At 30.9% G+C, this 16,281-nt stretch overlaps 1 protein-coding gene across 5 annotated transcripts in view; it reads right to left on the bottom strand.

Annotated features, from left to right (window-relative positions):
- The window catches only part of LOC148283700 (angiotensin-converting enzyme-like), a 63,735-nt gene that overhangs the window by 11,603 nt on the left and 35,851 nt on the right, over positions 1 to 16,281 (bottom strand). For 2 of the 5 annotated variants that reach the window (XM_088243380.1, XM_088243379.1), the window contains exons 1-6: positions 14,722 to 14,748; positions 5,670 to 5,894; positions 5,041 to 5,296; positions 3,307 to 3,450; positions 1,930 to 2,121; positions 585 to 682 (exon numbers count right to left, since the gene is read on the bottom strand). In XM_088243380.1, the coding sequence (XP_088099506.1) occupies positions 585 to 682; positions 1,930 to 2,121; positions 3,307 to 3,450; positions 5,041 to 5,296; positions 5,670 to 5,888 (909 nt within the window). In that variant the 5' untranslated portion in view covers positions 5,889 to 5,894; positions 14,722 to 14,748. Of the gene's footprint in view, positions 1 to 584; positions 683 to 1,929; positions 2,122 to 3,306; positions 3,451 to 5,040; positions 5,297 to 5,669; positions 5,895 to 14,167; positions 14,749 to 16,281 lie in introns of those variants that run through there. The other 3 variants (XM_088243376.1, XM_088243378.1, XM_088243381.1) reach the window with 2 other exon arrangements.

The following is a 16,281-nucleotide window of genomic DNA, read 5'->3' as shown; positions in this document are numbered from 1 at the left end:
CTACGAGTATCTATTTTAAATTGAGTCGTATTTTTGGAAGTCATGAGTACAATATTTTGCCTGGCCATTTCTTGTTCGTGTTTTTTGAATGGGCACATTATAATTGGTTCATTACCTATAAATGTTTGTGTATGTTTACATTTTTTATTACAACTAAGTTGTCTTTCATACCTGTTGTACTAATCTTGAGTGGAATTTTCTTACTCTCTATTTTGTTAAAAGTCCGTAATTTTTGTGATTCTCACAAAAACGTACACCATTTTTTACTTGCAATGGATATTGCGCTTCAATTTAGAGAGTATTTATGATTTTAAAATAAAATGTCATTGCTATTACTTAGAATGTTCGGTTTCAATGTAAATTAATTATGTATAATTATTGCCTTTGCATTTTTTTTCAGCTTTCGTGAAATATTAGTAAAATGGTTTTATATCTACAGAAAGGATAAAATTTACTTTCAAATTAAACAGAAAACAGTATTTTAATTAATTGAATCCACTACAAAGTTCTGGATTACAGATAAATAGTTTAAAAAAACTATTTACACCTACTTGTATCTATGGATGTAACAAAATATGCGGTACCTGTTCGACCATGGTAGAGGACACATCAAGGTCAGGTTTGTCTGGATAGGGCCTGCTAAATGGCTCCACGTTAGTCCATTGCTGAGCCCAAACGTTACCTAAAGTTCGTTAATTCTTATACAATTATCAGGAATCCAATTTTATTTAAATAATTAACACAAAATTATATCTGATGTTTATTTTGGATAATTTTAATGATTTTTCACATTGTTTAAGAGCTGTTTTCTTGAATTTTTTGGTTTTATTTTTGTCTCTATATCTTGAGTATTAAGTAATGTATGTTTTTTTTCAATAATAATTAACCAAATATTTAATATTATAAATTTTTTACAGGCAATTTTTTTTTACAGATATATGTTACTACTACTACTACTACTACCATCACGCCATTTCCCCGTAGGGGTAGGCAGAGAGAATGGACCGCCATACACGTCTATCCTGGCATACGATCCTAGCCTCTTCCACATTCATACATCTTGTCATACATGCCCTTCGGTTCTGTCTGCTTTTGACATGACCAGACTTAAGATTTTGGTTTATCTGATCATGCCACGTCTTCCTTGGTCGTCCTCGTCTAACGTTGCCGTTCATTTTTGCCAGATATACTTGTTTTACCATTCTCTCGTCGTCCATTCGTTCTACGTGACCAAACCATCTCAGAGACCCTTTCTTAATCTTATCAATTATACTTGTCTCAGATTAACGCTCTCGCCTGATTTCATCATTCGTAACCCTGTCATACATTGATTTCCCACACATTCGTCTAAGAGATCGCATTTCAACCGCGTTCACTCGGCTTCCATCCTTCCTCTGCCAGTTCCATGTTCCACGTATATGTAATAAAATAAATAAAATAACCAGCCTTTCGTAAACTAACTCGAAGTAGCCATGGTCAAACACATTAATTTAAATACCTACGTATTGCGTGAAACAGAGACAACGTGCATATTGATTAAAAAATCTTGAAAAAAAATTACAACTACATTAAGTCAAGATGTGGCCTAATTTATTTTTTAGTTTATTGGGTAAACAAAGAGTTTGTACAGAAATATAAAAAAATATTTGTATATTATTTACACTTAAGACAATAATTTAAATTATGTTAAATATTTATTACAAATAATAAACAGATTAGAAATGATAAAATATATACATCTGCTTCTCTCAATATTTCTATGATTTTTTACTTATATTTATAGTTTATTTATACTTATTTAGAATAATTTTGTATTATTAAGTTTTCTCCAATTTAAAATTTGACAAAAAAGAGCCATTGGTAGAAGTTACATGCAAATATTTATATACATATCATTCTTATTTTTAATAATGAAAAATCAAATCTCACCGAGCATATGTGCAGGTATCGGTCCTTTGCGGGAAATAACGGAATCACCATATTTATCCCAGAGACGTTTTCTTACATAAGCGTGGATTTGGAGATAAAGGGGCTTCAACTGGTTCCAGATTTTCCTCATCTCATCTTCAAAGTCATCTTGTTCGTATTCGCTCAGCCAACTATCAGCGTTGTTTGTGAAATCTGAAAGCAATTTAAACATAAAAATATTTACTTACTAGTATTTACCCGCTAAGAAATTATTGAGATAGTTAAATCGTTAAGCAATAACAATTTTCCCGATAGAATGATATATTTTTTCGGGACCGAAAGTAGCTTGTATCGATTGCCGGTCTAATAACTATTGCATTGAAAAAAATTTGACGATCCACTTCGTTATTCTGTTCAAAAATCCAAAATTCTAATACAAAACCCAAAACGAAAAGCAAATTAAATTAACCATAGATATAACAAGTCAATTAGAGTTTTGTTTTCCTTTATTAGGGCCTTTTACCAAAACATGACAATACTTTTTTGGCTCAAAGGCAGCAATACTATATAGGCCCGAGGATATATAACCTTATCCCAGATTCATAGAAATGTCGTGGGATTTCCAGGCTAAGGAAGGTGTTGACTGCATTTTTAATCTGTATTGGTCGGAGAGAGTCGGAGAAATTTTTGTCCGATGTAGAAGGACGTAAGCAGATTTCTTGTTTTACTTGTCATGACATATTCCCTTTTCCTCACCTGACCATACTCTAAATTCGGCATATCTTGATCAGATGTTGCATGAAGATAAAGTAATCAGTTCCATGTCAGGTGCCAATCCAAATTATCAAATATTGTATAGTAAGATGTAAGACTGCATTTTCAACAAATATTTCATTTAGACCTTGCCAGAAATCGAACCAATAATGACAAAAAACTAAGGACATTGAATATGTATGCTGATTTGTCGATGTCTCAGAGCCACCTTTTCTGGGTTAGAATATTTTTCTTCCGATAGTTGCACTTCCTCAAAATAGCCTGAAGAAATAAAAAAATAACTCGACGAAAGGACATTTTCAAGTGGCCATTGCAAGAGTGTGAAGGTTTTCTGAATTCATGGATTTCATAGCAGTAACCCGCAGACCTCAGATTTTGGGACAACGGAGCTCCCCTGTCTCTTCAAAATGTCTAAACTCCCATAAATTATAAAAAAGAAATATAAATTCCCAAAAAGCGCTCTATAAACCGACATCTCCCAAACCCGACCCAGATTTGTCCTGACATTGCGAAAGAGAGGAAATTTATAATGCGGTTTCGTCCTTCCGGGAACAAAAGTTTAATTGATTGATGTCTTGGAATTTCTTAACGAATAATTATGGGTATCAAATTCAAAATTCTTACTGTTCATGACAGCAGCTTCATTGCTTAACCTCACATAATCTGTGAAGGCTCCCTTGACCTTGGCTCCAGCTTCCTGGTGCCACTGTACCCACGTGTGCTTCAGCTCCTCGGGGTTGACGCTGCTTGCAAAAATCTCGGTAATTTCTAAAAGAAATAAACACAATAAATATTGATTTTATATTTTGCTAAAACATTGAACAAAAAATATTACAAAAAAGTGATTGAGCAAAGTATTAGTTTACAGAAAAAAAATTGCCCGTAAAATTTTACGATGAACCTAACAAATGCTACAACTACTACCTACTTTATTCTAAAAATATACGCTTATTTTTTTTATATTACTGCATTAATTTTTAACACCGTCTCTTTAGCATTTGATCGAGTTGATAGGAAAAAATTATGGATGGTTCTATCGGAGTATGGAGTGAGTGACAACCTTGTCCGCGCTATTGCTTCCTTGTACAAAGATAGTGTAGCGTGTGTAAGGGTAAATGGGTCATTAACTTCCTGGTTTGACATCCCTAAAGGAGTCAAACAGGGATGTGTAATGTCACCGTGGTTATTCAACATATACATGGATAAATGTATGAAAGAATTGAAAAGTATGGATGTGGGAGCGAAAATGAGTAATCTAACTGTCAGTTGCCTTCTGTACGCCGATGACGCAGTCCTCCTAGCTGACAGCGAAGAGGAACTGCAATCCTTGGTTACAAAGGTTTACGAAGTGTGCAAGGAGAGTGATTTGCTAATGAATGTGCAAAAGTCGAACGTCATGGTCTTTGAAAGAAATGTAACTATGACTGAATGTAAGATTGTAGTAAATGGAGATAGTTTGAAACAGGTCGAAGAATTTGTATATCTGGGTAGTATGTTTACTAGAGATGGAAATATGGACAAGGATATTGAAAGGAGGGTTAGTGCCGGTAACAGAGTTAATTGTGCCTTAAAGTCTGTCGTAGCAAATAAGTGTCCATCGCAAGAGGCTAAATTAGCAGTTCATAATGGAGTTCTGGTACCAACCCTAATGTATGGAAGCGAAGCATGGAGTTGGAAAAAAAGGGACGAAAGTAGACTGAATGCTGTTGAAATGCGATCCCTCAGGCGAATGTGCGGAAAAACAATGTATGATAGGTGCCCTAATGTCGAAATTAGAGCAGAATGCAAGGCTGAGTTAAGCATTATCGACAAAATTAAGAAAGGTCTTTTGCGATGGTTCGGTCATGTGGAGCGAATGAATGATAGAAGAACGGCTAAAAAGATTTATGATGCGAATGTGTCTGGTTGTAGAAGTCGAGGAAGGCCGAGAAAGACATGGCATGATCAAGTACAACAAATTCTTGAAAGTGGTCATGTGAAAAGTCGGAATAATCGACGTGCGTGCATGAGAAGATGTATGAATGTGAAGGAAGCAAAGGAAGTGTGCCAGGACAGAGTGTGTGGCGTTCTATCCTCTCTGCCTACCCCTCTGGGGAAATGGCGTGATGGTTAGTTAGTTAGTTAGTTAGTCTCTTTCTTCATAAATCCTCAGCGTAATATCTACTCGTTTATATTATAGATTAAGTATTACATAGTTTTTTTATACTTTTTTCAGACTTTATTTTGAATTTACAATATGGAAACACGTTACTGCTTTTGCAATAAAGAAATATTTAAAAAATAATCCATGCACACCAAAATAAACGTTATATTGTGGGACAGTTGGTATCTCAAAAACAATAATAATGGGTAAATTACCTGGTTCTAGAGAAAGATTGCAATTGGAGGCATTGAAAAAGTCACAAATCTTGGACTTGGCGTAGTTGCCCTCCATTTCAGAAATCGACCTCTTGAGCTGTTCAAATTTGTCATCAGGTAGAGCTGAGCTTCCAAGGATAGAGTATTTCTTGAACTTCCTCTTCAGATCGTAGTCCTGAAAGTCAGTCCAGTGGTAGCTGACTGTTTCTTTCCAGGCTTCCTTTTCCTCCCTAGCATGTTCCAACGACACTTCGATCTAGAGGAAAGTTTATTATTTTATTTAAAACTTATTTGGATACATAAAATTTTAAGTAGAAATTGCAAAAATAATTTTCAATAACAAAAATATTTATGAAAGAATAAGAAATTTACAAAATGGTAGATGTCAGAGTGTGATAACTTAAATTAGCTACTGGCAGGTCATGATTCCAGGAAAATCTGATTAAATTAATGAAATAGTGTATGGATATCTCAACAATAATATATAAACTTTGAAAATTTGGGTATTAACAGAAGTTAAAACATTTGATTTGTCAATTAAAGTAACAACTTTAAACTGTTCAACATTCACCATTCTGCAAATATTGATGAATTGAAATTTTATAAATTAAAAGATAACTACAACTTACTCTATATTGGTCGTTGGCGTCAGTGACGTTGGAGCCGTATTGCCACTCAGCGAGGGTTCCATTAATCCTCCTAATAGCATCAGCTTTGTCCAACTTCTCCATATACTGAGCTCCTAGCAACTCCGCATCTTCCAGCGCTGAGTCCTTTCCTAGTGTCAGAGGAAGAGCAATCGCCAGGATAACGGCTACTGTCACCGTAATTCCGACGCCCGTCATCATTATTTGCTGTAATAATTACGAGATATGTTGATTCAATGATTAATTAAATTCCCTGAGAATGATTCAATGATGACATAATACGCCTCTCTCTAAATTCAGGTTTTACGATATTTTTTCATACACTAGACGAGGATAGTTATTATTATTTTAATATGAAACTGCTCATCAGTGTTAAATTGAAATAACACAATATGGTCCATATATCATAAGATTGTAAAAATCCTCACGGCAGGACAAAATTACATAGAATGGTGTTAAGACTATTTGCAAAAGCGGGAATTATTTTTTTTCAAATATTTTTTCTGTGTAAGACACGCCGAATCTGTCAATATGCCTCAACCGCTCGGAAGACTCACTGCACGGCCATAGATAGGACCGAAGTAGATTTCCGAACACAACACATAGCCATATTTGGGGTCGTATTTATTGGAATATATGAGAGATAGATAAGAACATTATTCTAATGTGTTGTAAAGTGTCTTCAGTAAAATAATTATCAATAATAATAACATGTACTAAACTGGACCTTTTTCTCATTAAATCGACATGAATGTAAAAAAAAGTAATTAAAATTTTTACTCTCATATTTTCTTCTACAAAAATCTCGGATATTTTTGTTTTTTTTTTTTTTTTAATTCTTAAAACAATGCAATGACAATGAAACGAGCTTTATATTACCACGATTAACTTAACTCGAAAGGTTTCTCAAAAGAGTATAAGAGCTTTGACTAAAATAATTTATTTTTTACTTTTATTCATATTTTTTTTATTTTTAAGATAAACTTCTCCCTTTTAAAGTTTTTCGTCGATATATTTTTACATATTTTCATATGACAACTCGAGCGCGGGACACATAGTAAAAGATACGCGGAGCATCTGCGGTCTTTCTAGTATAAACATACATTTTAAAGGATTGTCTCACAGAAGTTAGCCAAATATTTTATATGATTAATAAAGTATCGTACCAGTTCAATAAACAAACAACGATTAGTTTTATTGAATTGAAGGCCTATTTCTTTATTCAATGCATTCAAAAATAAAGGAACAAATAGATTGATAATTTTTTTATTATTATTATTTAATGGCGGACCGACAAACTAACCGAGCCCACCACCAGACCGAGTATTTTCCGCTAGATTTCCTTTTGGTGGATTTTTACCTGAGAGTTGATACTTAATAAAAAATAAAATTTGTACAACACGTCTTCTAGCTACGTAGTGCGTTGACGGTAAGAAATCTAGCTCCTATGTGTTTGGAAACGGAAACTAGAATCTCAAATTTTACTACTCGCACTATGTAGCTGCAAGACGTGTTGACATTTTGTGAATTTAACAGAAAATGAAAAAAAAACACTTATTTAAGCATGAAATATAACTTTGAATAACACATTTAATTTTACTACCGTAATTGGGCCTCTTAGCCTGTTGTGGCGAATACATAAATATATAAAATAATGATGTTATCTTTGTATAAAAATCATAAGTAAACTGACATAAACATTTTTTTTTTTGATTTTATAATTTTTTCTTATAAAAATATTCTAAAATATAACGTTACTTCCTTTTTATAAATTCTAAGTCATCAAAACACTTTTAAGAACTAATTTGTCAAAAACTATTAAATACGATAATTTGGCCTTTAACGATCAATTTATTTTATATGATAGATTAACAGACAGGCGCCGTGGCGCAGTTGGTTAGACGGCTATCTGTGAAACTGGCGTCGCGGGTTCGATTCCTGCCAGTTGAAAGAAAATATCCAAGAAATATTTTTTTCTCAATTGGTCTGGGTGTTGTGGTTTATTCCTCATTACCTCCTTCCATATCCTCTCGATCCCACCTGCTGACAAGCCTCAAAATAGAGGCTTAGCGGGTTATTCCTTTTTAAAAAAACGGAGTTTTAGTCCCAACACTTATGTATGGAAGTAAAACATGGAACTGGGAGAGAAAGGATGAAAGCCGAGTGAACATGGTTGAAATGCGATCTCTTAGACGAATGTGTGGGAAAGCAATGTATGACAGGGTTACGAATGATGAAAGCAGGCGAGAGTGTAAACCTGAGTCAAGTATAATTGATAAGATTAAAAAAGGGTCTCTGAGATGGTTTGGTCACGTAGAACGAATGGACGTCGAAAGAATAGTAAAACAAGTATATATGGCGAAAATAAAAGGTAACGTGAGACGAGGACGACCAAGGAAGACGTGGCATGATCAGATAAACCAAAATCTTAAGTCTGGTCATGTCAAAAGCAGACAGAACCGAAGGGAATGTATGACAAGATGTGGAAGAAGCTAGGAATATATGCCAGGATAGACGTGTGTGGCGGTCCATTCTCTCAACCTACCCCTACGGGGAAATGGCGTGATGGTAGTAGTAGTAGTTGTAGCACTTCCGATTGCCGTTAATAGAAATAATTATATTTTATTGACTTGATAGTAGAACAAATAATTCAAAATTGCCATTACTAGAATTGGTGACATTATGTTCTCAGCACATAATACGCTACCATTAATGATACTGTGCCTTTGAACTTGATTCTATAATTATTACATCACTTTACAATTTTCGTGGTAACGAATATATCCGGTTATACAAGTCAAATTAACTGGTTTGGTAGCAACTTAATTCACGTCATGAAAATGATACATTTTGTGAAAACTATAAAGCAATGACTAATCTCATGAATAAACTACTTAATTACCCATAATAAAATGATATTGTAGTGACAAATAATAAGACAAAGATACACAGCTTCAGGTTTTAATACATTATCAAAATAAAATAATTAATATAATCCCCAAAATAGTTCTTTTTCCTAAATGAACATAACAATATTCAGTTCTCAAAAATAAAATCTATCGTCATGAGAAATATTCAGAATTAGATTTTGTCTAGGAGAAGAGACCATTACAGGAGACCGCTGTGAGACATTTTTTTTTTTTTTACAATATACATAAGAATTATATATACAGAGTATTCAAAAAATAAAGGATAATTACATAGCAATGAATACATATTAATACAAAAAAACCCAGAAAGGCATGGCCTGTTCGTGGGTATGCAAGAAAATGTTAGTGAATTTTTGCTTCTATAAATTGCAAAATAATATTTATTATTAATATGGTGCTCGCAGGGTTCTGCGTTACCTGTACCTAAAAGAGTATGGATATTATCCTTGGCTCTCCCCAACCGACTTTTTACTGGGGATGCTAGGCTATTAGTCATTATGGAGGAGGAGGGACGTTCATTTGGGTATTCACTTTTTCCAGGTCGCATACATAACTCAGAAATTCTTATGGATGTAGGTCTGTTCGTACCTGATAACTATCTTCGACAAAGATAGCATCAATTGTTTTACCTACCACGATGCAGAACGTTATGCCGGTTGGTAGAGCAATCTTGCTACTTAATCGCATCACCTCGGATGTCAACATATATCACGACAGTGGACCTTCTCTTAGGAAAGCAAATTCTAACCTTTAATTTTTCAGTTTACATTTCGTTATATCATTTTAATAACATAACTATCTACTATTGTTTGTGATTTATTATTGTATTAAGAATGATTAAGACATAGAATTAAGAATAGTCCAGAAACCGCATACGCACATCAAACAGAAGGCAACTCAGCTACTCATAAATGAGTAGGTTTACGTTTTGACCCATTAGTTTCTTTGTAGACGTCGCTCAGTATGCAACTCCTGATTCTAATTTAACTATGCCGTGTTGTGTCCTTTTAAAGTGTAGAAATACTGCTAGGATCTTAAAGAAACAGGATGCAATCACATTTCATGTGTAATTATCAAATGAATGTGTACGTCACACATTACTTAAAATTTGAATTATTTTTCCATCTGTCAGATTGTCGAAGAAACAAAATGGAAATTACGTTAGTGTTGCCAGAATAGTAAAAATTTTACCCTACTTTGCTCATATAATAAGAGAAATAATGAAAATTGAACCTCGGATTAAACAACGCCGTGGTGGACATTTGACCAACATTATCTTTAAAACATAAAATATTATTTAACATGAAATAAAAATATCCGTTTTATGTAAAATAAAATTTGTTTTATATTTTAAGTTTAAAGTTCATAAATTCAATTACTCTTATTAAATGACCCTTTACTTATCTACTCTGTTGTGTCAATCAATGTTTCCGAGTGCACAATAAAATTTTTGAAAAATTAACAAATTATTATTTTGTACCTTACATTTGTTTTATAGTTATATTCTTCGCGATCTGGCAATATTACTCGGTGACTTTAAGTATGCGCGCGGCGAAAGTGTGTCCTAAGTGGGGGAATTATTGGATACAGTCCGATGTATTCAAATATGATTCTACGCTCCTTCTGGACTATTCTTAATTATATGGATTTGGGTTTTTTTTCTGTAATGTTCTAAATATCTGAATAAATGAATAAATAAATATAGTGATATGAAATAATTGTTGTTTATGTTTTAATTTTAATTTTTGTATTTTTAAATATATGTCTTTACTTCCACTTTCCATTTAGTTGTATCCCAACACAACATAGGGCTTTTGGTATCATGCACATAGTTTAGTTTAGTATGGTATTGTATTTGTAGGTAGGTTGATATTTTTTAATATTTTTTTTAAAAAGATAAATCATATCACACAAAGTATTTAACCAGTAAAATACGTTGAATTATATTCCCAGGAGTTACAACAACTCAATTCGGGACATAAATAATATAAACATTTAAAAAATAACACATATTGAGAACAACAAAGAAGCAAAGCAAGTTTAGCACCTTTATAACTGAATAGAGCACATTAATATATACGCCAAAAACCTTTTCTTATACAAGCAGAATAAATATATTTAAAAAAAACGCTTAAGAATAAAAAAAAGTAGTGAATCTACTAAGGGAGATAAGGTCATTAACATCACATGCCATGCAGATGATGCTGCCATAGTGATGATGAGAACATATCCATCTCAGTTAGTAAACATCTGGATGCCTAGAAAATGTCGTATAGTACAATGAACACATGATTATTGGAAACATAATTCGGATATATAAAACGTGTGTCAGACCAAATCATGGTGTATACAACAGAGGCGAGGATAGATAGAGAGATAATAGAAGTAAGCCCCCAAGTCTATAGAAAACTCCAGTTATAGGTGCAATCTTGGATTTTACATGGTCAGATTGATGGTTCCATGAAAGTTGATAGTCTATAAATAACCCTAAGTATCTTGTGACGTAAACTCTTTCAATCTGACTAGATCCAAGGGAAATGTTAAGACACAAGTTTTTACTATTGCCGAATAGTATATATGAAGTTTTTTTATATTAAAAAAGTTTTATTTTTTTTCGAATATGTATAAACATATATTTAAATGTACAATAAAATATAATAAAAAATAGCATAAAATAAAATAAAACAAAAAAATGGCATAAAATTTCCAATTTCCAATAAATATAATAAAAATTAAACTTCTTAGATTTTTACGGCCGTTTAGATGCACAAGATGAATTTGTGGGCCTAACAATGTGTGCCTATGTAAGATTTACTAACATAAAATGCATTTTTTTTTACTACTTTTCTTCTATACTCTTTTACTATAAATATTTTTTTCTTTTTTTTTACTTTATAGGTACATTACTTTTATTGAGTTTAAACATAACAATTAACTATGTTTTCTTTATATTATGTAACTTTGTATTTAACTTTAATTTTGTACAAATTGGCGACGGCCGTTAGTTATAATAATAAATAAATAATGTACAATGAGTTTTTCTAGGTTATTCCACAGTGTATCATTCGTACTCTTAACCGATGTTTTGGATCGCATTACAGCGTCCATCATCATCATCTGCATATAAAATATCAAAATACTAAAATAAAACTTCCGTAAAAGTAAAAAAAAGTATTAAATACTGTATAAGTTTAAATTTCGAAAAAAGAGCATTTAATTTAGCCAATGACCGGTCACAAGTTACTAGCTCAATTACAAATTACAAGCTTAGGCTTCAATTTTTCTTACGAAAATATTTTTTTTCATTAAGATTATTCAGTATCTGGGCACTGTAGTTTATCAATTTTCAATTAAACATAAAATAAACCTTAACTTTATTTAAATAAAGATAAATTGCTTTTTACAACTGTATTTTTACACATAACAAGAAGTTTTATAAGTTTTAGTAACTCGTTTTTGGAATAACTTATATTTTAACAAAACAATATAATATAACAATATAATAATACAAACAAATTTATTTAGAAACAGTAAAACAAAAAAACAATCAAAATGTTTAACAATCTTTCTCAGATTGCTCAGATAAAACCGCTTTTATTGGCACGACTCTAGTTCTAGTTGAATTCTAGTTGGATAATTTATGTAACGCCATTTTCGTGAAATCATCTCAAGGACGCTGAGAACGACACCATGATTTTAGAATTATTGAAAAAATTATATAACTTTTTGGGGGTATTATAATAATGAAGGTTCATGTTTACTTTAAGTAAAAAGCGCGTGTAAAATATGAATTTTTATTTTTTAAATTTTATGGTAAGTTGGTATTCATCACACCAATGTACATTTAGTTATATATACAGTGGATTTGATGAGAAGTAGTTTTTTGGTTTTTGCCGGTGTTACATTAAACTGCCAAACTAGGGATAGCTTCCCCGTTTTAGGAAATTAAATATATATTTTTTCGGAAACTATTATTTATATTTAACTTTTTTTTTAATCATTTTCATTTTTATAACTAATATTCAAAAGAAAATAAAATTAAAAAATAATTTAAAAAAAGACATGTAAAATATCAAATAATAACCGTTGTGACTTTGAATAAATGGTTTCGCAATATATTAGGAAAACTGAAATAAATAGGTTGGAAAAAAGGAATATGAGAATAGTTCGTTGGTAGCACGTGTTGTGCGACAAAATATGGAAAGTGTAGGTGTTATTTTGCAGTAAAATTTTAAGTCTTTATAAATAAACCCTTTTATAATAGTACAATGATTAATTATTAAAGTAATTTTAAAGAAACCCTCAACATTCAATACGGAAAGTCTATATAAAATATTTAAACAGTAGACACACTTTATAAAATAAATTATATTTTACAAATATATAAAAAAGAAAAAATTAAAGAATTTGAGATGAATAAGTCACTCAGATACCAACATAATATTGAAATTCCTAAATTCCCTACAAGTCATGGTCAAAATAGCTTTGTCTTCAATGGTGTAAAAAAATGAAATAAAAACTCTTAAAAATAATATATCAATAAATAAATTTAAAGTTAATCTAATGAATTTTTTTGAACTCGTGTAAAAACAACATTAAATTTTAAATAGTATGAATGTATTATTGTTTTATGTTTTTTCTTTATATATCTTATGTTTTTATATTTCTTTTTTATGTACTTGTATTTAAAATTACATAAACTCTTATAAATAAACAACTAAAACAGTGTAAGTCACTCTCCACGCACAAGAGTAAGTCTCTTTTTTTGGAGAGTTACAGTGGTAACATATACTAGATGTGTAAAAGTAGATATGTTTACAATTTTACAAAAACATGTCCTTTTTATGAAATTGATGAATATTTTTTTTTTTTTAAATATCGAATAGAGAGAATGCAATGACAAATGGGTTTATCCTGACATACATTCCTGGCTTCTTCCACATGCATATATTTTATCATATGTGTTTGATACCTTACCCTTGCCCTTCGTCTGTATCTTCTTTTAACATGACAAGAATTAAGATTTTACTTTATTTGATCATGCCATGTCTATCTTTATCATCCTCATCTTACATTACTATTTAACTCTCTATAAATGTACATGTTTTACCCCCTTTTCATAATCAAATTCCAGATTACTAATCGTCTTATTCTTAAAAAAATCAAAATCCTTATTGAATATTAGTAATCATGCCTGCCTCTGTTTCAAGTCTGATCAAAATTTGTTTCTAATTCATAACCGTAACATACAATGCCGATTTCCCATGAATTCGTAGAAAAGGATATTTAATCATAAAAAAAATGATGAACATTGTGTATTGTAAAATGTGATCACTTTAAACAGATATTACCCGTAATAAGCCCAAAACTAAGTCACATTATCTTCTCGAAATCCTTTTTTATCCTTGTTAAAACATTTATTTATTAACCATTTCTCTGTAGAATTTCAATAAGTTTTCATTTCCCTTTTAACCCATATATAACTAAATAATGAATCTCAAAAATATTTTTTTAATGTTTCTAGATTATAAAAGAATAAAAATAACATACGATAATAAGATTGAAGGCGTCCTTGAAATGGTTTATCTAAAGAACGATTTGAAAATTGTAGGTCACAAACAACATTTATTTAGTATTTATTTTTTGTGTTTTCACTTATATGAAAATCACGTATCAATTTAAAAATATTATCAACACAACATTAATATTCAAGTACTTCAATTTTGAACGTGTAAATTAGTAAAATAATTTTATCACTTAAATCAAAATATTTATGTAAATTTCGGTTTTTAAACTCCTCAAGCACAGGTAAAAACAATCGTATTTGTTTTAATGTAATTACAAAATTCACAATAAAAAATATTTAAATGAACCATTGATGTTTACAATTTACCATCCACTCAAAATTTCAAATCATGAGTGCAATACTCAACTGACGAGTTTTCATTGTGTTAAACTGAATTTATATTAATTTTGTAGGATTTCAAAGCACGGTTTTCACTTTATTCCATATGAGACGTGACTTTGGGGTTATTGAACGCAAAGATGATCATTTTAAACAATTTGGATTTTTCAACTAACAGAATGTAGCTGAAGATACGTACCAAAGAGGCGAGTTCGCGACTCAGACTGAAGTTACGGTGACGATTTTCAGGTGTTATTTATTCAGTGTGATCAAATCGCTCGGACTTTATTAGTGTTGCTAGTGAAGAATCGAATTTAGATTAATTTATCGATTACTAATTTAATTACGTATCTAGTGCGCGTGGTACAAATAATAATACATTGTTAAAATCATGATTTTAATTAATTTTATCTTTGCGGTAATACATAAGCATTACAAAAAATAATCATTTTAATGTACATACATAAATCATTATTTTTAATGACCTATGCTCATGTTTCATGGGTGTTTTTTACAATTGATAAACATTACAATATTTGAGTTTGTCTAAATGTTTGTAGACAAAAAGTAAAGTGAAGTAAAAGTATGTAAAGTAAAAGTAAAAAGTAAAAAGTAAAAAGTAAAAAGTAAAAAGTAAAAAGTAAAAAGTAAAATGTAAAAAGTAAAAAGTAAAAAGTAAAAAGTAAAAAGTAAAAAGTAAAAAGTAAAAAGTAAAAAGTAAAAAGTAAAAAGTAAAAAGTAAAAAGTAAAAAGTAAAAAGTAAAAAGTAAAAAGTAAAAAGTAAAAAGTAAAAAGTAAAAAGTAAAAAGTAAAAAGTAAAAAGTAAAAAGTAAAAAGTAAAAAGTAAAAAGTAAAAAGTAAAAAGTAAAAAGTAAAAAGTCAAAAGTCAAAAGTCAAAAGTCAAAAGTAAAAAGTAAAAAGTAAAAAGTAAAAAGTAAAAAGTAAAAGGTAAAAAGTAAAGTAAAGTGTAAAGTGGCCACTTAAATCAGCCAATGACAGGTCTAAAAATATATACTCACCTACTTACAAGTGACAGTAAAGAAAGTGACAGTTATCGAAAAAAACTCTTTTACTCTAAATACAACCTTATTACCATCTCAAACACCAGCCTTAACCTGTTTAAGTGCTCGTCCTCATCAGCAACTGTTATCTCAAGCTCAGGTGCCTTAATTTCCTTACATTTCTAATATTAATGTTCGTGGACAATTTATTGTTACATGAAGTGGTAGAAATTAATATTTGTACTAAGAACTGACTGACAACTTCACCGCTGACAGCTAATATACTATATATTCATTGATCTATGACCACAAATATCATAAACGTCAGATTTATACCATAAACTATATAATTTATTTTGAACCATATCAATAGACAATAACCAAGTTGGAACTTAACTAAGTTAAAAAAAAAAAAAACCAAATAATAAAAAAACTGAAAAATAACGATATAATACTAATATGGCTCCAAAAAAAGATATACGGAGAATTGTCCAAATTTCTGAATCTCCTCAATCTCCAGCATTCTCTGTCAGTATGGATTTAAGTAATGCTATCTCAGAACTTCAAGCTGAGGTTCGCAGAATTGCCGATGGATATGAGGAGCTCAAGAGAATTATTTGTGTTGATGTTGAGTTAAAGCTGACAGAAATCTCATCCAAACTATCCAAGATAGATGCACTTGAATTAGAGGTAAAAGATTTGAAGAATGAAGTTTCAGTGCTAAAACAAAATGCTGATAAAAATGAAATATGGGCCAG

This window comes from Micrasema longulum, unplaced genomic scaffold, assembly GCF_059751315.1.
Source record: "Micrasema longulum isolate JH-2025_06_02 unplaced genomic scaffold, ASM5975131v1 h1tg000210l, whole genome shotgun sequence".
NCBI lineage: Eukaryota > Metazoa > Arthropoda > Insecta > Trichoptera > Brachycentridae > Micrasema > Micrasema longulum.
This window is presented reverse-complemented; position numbering and strand designations above follow the sequence as displayed.